This window comes from Molothrus ater, chromosome 12 (genome assembly GCF_012460135.2).
Source record: "Molothrus ater isolate BHLD 08-10-18 breed brown headed cowbird chromosome 12, BPBGC_Mater_1.1, whole genome shotgun sequence".
In the NCBI taxonomy this organism is placed as follows: domain Eukaryota; kingdom Metazoa; phylum Chordata; class Aves; order Passeriformes; family Icteridae; genus Molothrus; species Molothrus ater.
Window position 1 is genome coordinate 6,823,139 of NC_050489.2, and position 7,154 is coordinate 6,830,292.

The 7,154-nt window shown below is 43.8% G+C and overlaps 1 protein-coding gene across 1 annotated transcript in view; it reads right to left on the reverse strand.

The window, feature by feature from the left end:
- Positions 1-6,932, reverse strand: part of URI1 (URI1 prefoldin like chaperone) — a 40,919-nt gene extending 33,987 nt beyond the window's left edge. Inside the window, exon 1 of the mRNA XM_036390202.2 lies at positions 6,701-6,932. Within this exon, the coding sequence (XP_036246095.1) occupies positions 6,701-6,775 (75 nt within the window). The 5' untranslated portion in view covers positions 6,776-6,932. The remainder of the gene's footprint in view (positions 1-6,700) is intronic.
- Positions 6,933-7,154: the final 222 nt, after the last annotated feature.

Sequence of the window (7,154 nt, forward strand, 5' to 3'; positions counted from 1 at the left end):
AATGGGGATAATAGTATTAACCTACCCACCTCAGAGTGTTTAATGATGATTAATTAATGTGAGAAAAGCACTCTAAAGATGTAAGAGCACTATATAAGTGATAAAGCATTATTTACCACTTGAAAAGTAATCTGAATAAAATCAGATATGCAAGTAATTTGTTTACATGTAGCAATAATATAATTTGTGACTATTTAATCTTGAATTAGTCTCACTTTAAACATCCCTTTCAATCACATTTCCAGTTACTTAGGGAAAAATGACAGTATGGAATACTTTTTGTGGAAGCAAAGCAAGTAATGAGGTGGTAATTAAAGTAAGGGTCTAATAAAGTCTAAAACCAATGACTTGCCTTCAGGAGACTGTCCCTGCCATTTGGGATTGTAAAAATATCTCTGTTTCAATCTAGGTCCTGTTGCTGTTCAGAACCTTCCACCAGTGTATGCTGGTTTCCTGAAATGCAGATCCGTGTTTGCAAGGCTCATGGTAAATCCAACATCATTTCCATTACTGACTTCCTGCAGGTGACTCCAACTCTGCATAGCTCTAAATGTTAAATATTCCACATTCAAGTATTTACTGTGGTTCATACATGCACATGAGCTGCCTCCATCTGGAAATGTTTGCAGTATCAAAACCCTCTCTGCCATGCAACTCATGCATGAGATTTCCCTCTTGTACCCCCAAACACTAAAATTTTACCCATGAAATTACCAGTCCACATACCACTTTACATTACAGAACACTAATGGGTGGTCAAATATTTAATCATCTCTTGGTAACAAGGATGTAACAAGCCACAGAAAAAAATAAACATTTAAAATGAATTTTCATTCTTTCCTCTAGGAAACTACACAGTACTTGCCTAGAACACAGCAATCACTGATGGAGAAAGACAGAATTAACATTTGTACAATTGTTTTTCCTAAAGCCCCATTTTCAATCAAAAAATGAAATAAAACTATTAAAAATTCTTCAGTCTGTTGGCACATTGTATGATCTAATGCAAAAGGAAGAAAGCACTTCTGAGTTCTCATATTCATTTATTAAATCACATTACTCAAAAATGCTACATTCCAACAAATTATTAACATAAAACCCCCTATGGGTGGAAACTTTTGCCTTTTGAAGAAATGGGCTTGGGAAGAATACTGCAGGAAAAGAGAGAAAGAAATCTGAATCATGGCAAACATTTTTTCCTAAAGTAAAAAATCTTACTCAGAAATATAGCCATGATTTTGACTTTTCTTTACAAGAAAACAAGATCTACTATTTTTCTATTAATTATGCACACACCTGTGGGTCTTGCAGTTTTGCAGAAAAAGTACGTAACTATTATTTATCAATAAATAAGTACTAAGTTCTGACCTAAATTATTTTGGGGAGCTCGAAAATTCTACGCAGCAAAAACCCCATGGGCAGCAGGATGTCTTCTGCTGAGTGAGTTCCACTGACTCCAAACCAACTCAAGTGAGGCAAGGAAGGCACAGAGAGTAAGATCTCACCCTTTACTGGCAGCTAGCCAGTGTCCATGTCCTGTAACTTCATCTTGAGACAGAGATAAGAACTCAAAACTTTGTATTTCAGCTGAGGTCAGGTAAATATATTTGTGTGGCTACACCACAGCCAGGCTCGCTCAGGTACCCAGAGAGCAGCAGACCAGCACAGGCACAGAACTCCCATGATCTAAGCAGCCCAACATCTCAAGCAGGTTTTGCAAGCTTTGATGGAGTTTATGGTGCAAAAACTATGCTGCTAGCAAAACCTAAGCCTTACTGGCTTAAAATTGCCATGAGCTGTGACACCTGCCTCACAGACATAGCTGCAGGCTGTGGTTCAGCTTTCAGCCACAGTCCTGAGTAAACTCAGCCTCATCCCTCCCTGGCTCCTGCTACTCTGCTCCACTGCCTCATCCTCCCAAAGCTGACACGATCTGCTGACAGACACTTGTAACCACATTAGGGATCCACAGTGGATGAAAAATAGTCCAGGAAGGAGGGGGAAAAAAAAAGGGGCAAAAAGGTCAATAATAAAGTTTGTTTTTAAGCTGGAGCCCAGCCCAGTTCACTAAGCACTGTCACAAACGTGCCACCCTAAAACTGCTAAAGAACTGAAAAAAGTACACACAAAAAGATTAACAAGTTGTTCAAATTTAAGTCAGTTGGACAACTCACATGATCATTAATGAAAATTTTGAGCAAGTTTCTAAGACTGTGGCTCCTGTGCTGCAGCCTATGCTAACAGACAGGAGGAACTACAAAAGCAGCACCTGCACAGTGCAGCAGTGTCCCAGTGCAACCAAACAAACACGGAGCCTTAGTGTATCTGCTGCTCTGAGGGCAAAAAGAGGTAAGCTCTGATGCAGATCCACCTGCAACACTGGAGGCTCAGACTCAAACAAAGTATTATTTCACAAACTCAAAGGATGAAAAAAGTACTTGAGACAAGGAGCATCCAAACAGATCTAAGACAGGCTACAAGTTGAACCTATGGAATGGAGATCTGCAAAGATAGTGAACACCATTCCCAAATGGTACCCTGGTCACTGCATCTGCTCACAGCCTCTGCAGACAGCTGTAAGAGCAGCACAATTCAGTAACACTTCAATTTTTTGCATATAATGTCATCTACACATTTTAGCTACCAATGAGGCTGAACACAGACTTGCCCTCTCCAGAATAAAGGCAAAGCTCTTTAAACTCTTTTGTCAAATCTCCTCCAATTACCATTAAAAAACCTACCGAAGATGTGTTAATTTTATTTCACAGCTCTTGGCACTATATAAACTTGTGGGTATTTAACTCATACTAATAAGAACATGGACAAATATTGACTAAAAAAGTAAAAGTGATGATCAATTAACACTGGAGGAACAATAAGTATTCCATAAAAAGCTTCCAGATCATGACTGAATTAGCCCTTTTACTTGAATGCAGCACCTGAAAAAACATTACTGGAACCAGTGGACAGGGTGGAGTGTATTTCAACACAATTTCCAAAAAGGTAATTGTCCAGGTACCTTTTAAAAAGGAATAGGGGCAAATAAAGCTTCCCACAGGTTCTTTTTAAAAGGAGCACATCAAACCAAGCTTTAGACACTCTGTTCCCTTTTCTCAAACAGTTATTGTGCAAAATGAAGTCCTGCTGCACTGGTGGCTCATACCCAGGCATTCTCTGGATTCTGTGAACTTGGACACAGGTTGGAAAAAGTGCAAACCATGGGAGACACTACACTGGAAAGCACATCTGAGTCTCATCTGTGAGTCTGCAGGCAAGCACTTCCTGATTTCCAGTGGCTCCTGAGCAGCATCAAGTGAACAAGACTCTGCTCTGCTTCACTGCTCCTTTTCAGACTGCAGGAACAGCTCTAAACTGCCAAGTTGCTGATTTCATAGCACAGATATCACTTGGAAAAGACAAACAGAAGCAGTCAGCCCCAGAAGTAAATCATGTAGAAGAGGAAACAATTTAAAAGAGTGTAAGCTTAGGATTCTGTGATTTGTTTCTCCATAACCCACCTACAAGTTTTTTTAACTGTCAAAAAACTTTAAGTACCCAGGATCTTGAAAATCATTTGGAAATTAAAGATTATACAGCTCTACCATTTCAATTCATAAAAATTAAGAATATGTCATAATGCACAATGGCCAATGAGTTACAGTAAGAGCTGCACTCAATCTAATTGTGCTTTGCTGTCATGGTGAGTGACAGGAGAGTCACTTCCTTGTCCTAATTTTTATAAAAGGAAAATAAAAAAGTGTGTTTGTCAGTGCAATACAAAAAAAAAAAAATCATACTGCCATCTAATACTGGAATCCTTTAGATTCTCCATGCCTGTGTCTGCACTCTGCAAATGTCTCTTGGGTCTAATTGGCTCTGTAATGTCTCCCATTACACGTACTGTCATTGCATTGCTCAGGAACTACAGAACCTATCATCCCACTGTAAATTCACTGTCTACACAAGTCTTTCCAAATCATACACATCTGACTTGTCAACTTCCCATCAGTTAGTAATCCCAACCCACTTGATTGCAGGAATAAATGTATATCAAATATTATGTTTAAATGCAGGGCCTATAGCATGAGAAACCTCCTATTTAAATATTCATTTTATAATTCCTCTACTAACTTGCAATAGATTTACTGCAGTATTTTCAGCTAACATATATTGCTTTTACAAGTAATCCATGACACATACATTATACTCTTCTTACAGAAATATTCAAAACTTTACGCAGGCATTGTGCTTCCAATGATGGTCTTTATCATGAAAATTACTGGATATTCTTCTATAATTTATCCCCAAGATACACATTCTAAGTCATGTTTTTATACAAAGTGCCTTTAGTAGGAGCACTGAAAATTGCTTTTAACAGTTTGGTCTTACTATCACCACAAATTAACAAGATGAAATCTGTCCAACAGGCAAGCAGTCCTAAACAAGAATTAAAATTACTTTTCATCAGGGGTCCTAAACCTAGAAGTTGCAGCCTCTATCTGATTAAAGACAGAAAGTCACGGACATCCTTTTCTTTCAGTATTTTTAAGCAGGAAGGAAGCCTCAGCTCACAAGCTCTCCAGGGCAGCTCTTTAGCACTTAAAAGCTCAAACCCATAGCTGAACCAGGGTTGTACAATGGCCTGGGTGTTAAAATAACCAACCACAAATCAAATATTACCTTTAATGCTGCAGATAGGTACTGATGTATTCCACGATTTCACTAAAGGTTGCCCTCAGATTAATGGGAATAAATAGGTTTCCTTGTACTTAATCAAGCATTGCTGGGACAGCACAACATCCCAGTAATTAAAAGAAATGTATCTGCCTGCCAGTAGATAGAGATATTGTTCTGGCTAAGTAACTTCACTATTTTCTATGATCCTCACACTACAATTACTAGTTTACTGAAGTACTGGGTAACTCATTCTCCTTCCTCTTTGTGCTGAGACAAAACAGGAGCCTTCAACTCCAGTGATTCTGTGGGAAAAATACAGATCTCTAAGAAGAGGCAGCTGAAATGAAAAGACCTCCTCCATCTTAAAATACAATATTTTTGTAACTGAAAATACCGTTGTAATCCAATTATATATATTCATTGCATAGAGGGAAAGTCTACTATATCTTCATCACGACACTCCATTGTAACCAAGATATGTAGTTCTTTAGTATAATTTCATATTGAAGCTGAAGTGTTCCATTTTTTTTCAGCCAATTTGCAGAAATTATGTAAAGTTTCCCTATGATAAAATATAACTTTGGTACATCAGCCTAACAGAGGCTTAATTAATGGTCTCCTGGGCCTCTTTTCCACTGGAGCAGATCTGTTTAAGAAGAGTCTTAAACTTGCTTACAGAGGGGTCTTACCATGAACTGGGAATAATTCTCTATGGCTATGGCAGACGTGTGCTCACATATTAGGCCTGACACTAATGTACCAGGGAAATTATTCTTCACCAGATTCCACCACCCTGAAAATTCACTGAAGGAGCCCAAGCAGGCAAGTTCCTATCACCAGTTACTGGCATGATGAGTTCCAATCTGTGCAGGGCAGACGATGCAGAGGATTCCAGCAGACCCTCTCACTCTTCATCCACATCCTGGCTACACAGGTCTTTTAGTAAAGATCTAATGGGTATTCAAAAGTAGACACATTTGTGCACACAATATTCCAGACAAGGCACATTTTTATACCCCACAGGTGTTTCTCACTTTTTCTCAACTAAACCAGCATGTGACAAAATACAGGCTGGAGATAAAATCTTCCATTATAACTGAGGAACTCTAACGTGCATCTTACCATCTACTTTAAAAAAATTTTAATCACATGAGCAGAAGTGTGAAAGGTCTGCAGACTGTATTTGTGTCAACACCCCGCACATGACCACAAGTAATTTCCAGTGACTCCTGCACCCACACAGAGCTCACTGCGAGGCTGGAATCTGCAAGCCCCAAATCGCACTCCTTAGGTTTTCAGGACCCACTTGAGTTAGATCATGATTGTAATCTACACGAAAAAGTATCTTGAGTTTTGTGCTATGGTCTCAGGTAGAACCAGCCTCTGAACTCTTGGGAATAGTTTCTGCAGAAAAATCTGGTTCTTCAAAACCCATTTCAAATACAACCAAAGATTCCTAAGGCAAGTCATGAACAACTAAGTTTTGACACACGGTCTCCTCAAGCTGGCCCAGGAGCACGCTGGCCCCGGCATGACGCAGATCACAGACACGGCCCGGAGGTTTTGGAGGCGTGACTGTCCCGGAGGCCGGAAAAATCACGGAGAGGCGTGTAGATGACAAAAACATGCGTTCATGGAGAGGCGTGTAGAGGATAAAAACACGCGTTCATGGAGAGGCGTGTAGAGGATAAAGACACGCGTTCATGGGCGCTACTAACCACGGCAGCCTGGGGCAGCCCGGGGTGCGGGCAGGGCCTTCCCTCCTGCCGCCTCCCGACCTCGCTTCCCGCGGTGGCCCGGGGGCTGAATCCCGGGGGGCTATGTCCCAGGGGCTGTGTCCCAAGGACTGTGTCCCCGGTCCGGGGGTGTCCGGGGGTCTCCGGGGGTCTCCGGGTGCCCCGGCCCGCCTCGCCCGCCGCCCGTGACGTCAGGCGGCCACGTGCCCTCCCCGCCCCGGTCCCCCCGGGCCCGGGCCCAGCCCCCCGCGCCCCCCGGCCCGGCCCGGCCCCGGTGCCCCCTTTACCTTCTCATGCTCCCGCCGGAGCCGCCCCACCAGCGCGGGGCTCAGCGGCGAGGCGCCGCCGCCGGGGGCCTCCATGCGGGCCGGGCCGCGCCGGCGGTCTCCGGGGCAGCGGGGAAAGGGAGGGGAGGGAAAGCGGCCGGTCTGGGCCGATCTCCTCAGCAGGGCGAATGAGTCCTATAGAAATGTTTGTGCAGGGCGAAGCGCCGGCTCCAGAGCCGCATCCACGCGGGGGCCGCCGCCGCCTGGGCCCGGGGCGCCGCCGCTGCCGGGGGAAGAAGCATCTCAGTGTCGCATTCTGGGCCGCGCCGCCGCCGCCGCCGCCTGGGCCCGGCTCCCGCCGCGCCGGGGGAGAGCCGGCCGTGGGTGCCGGCGCTGGGTCCGGCCGCGCCGCCCGCCTGCTGCACTCTGGGTACGCGCCCGCGGCCCGCGGGAGGCACCCGGCTGCGAGCCGCGA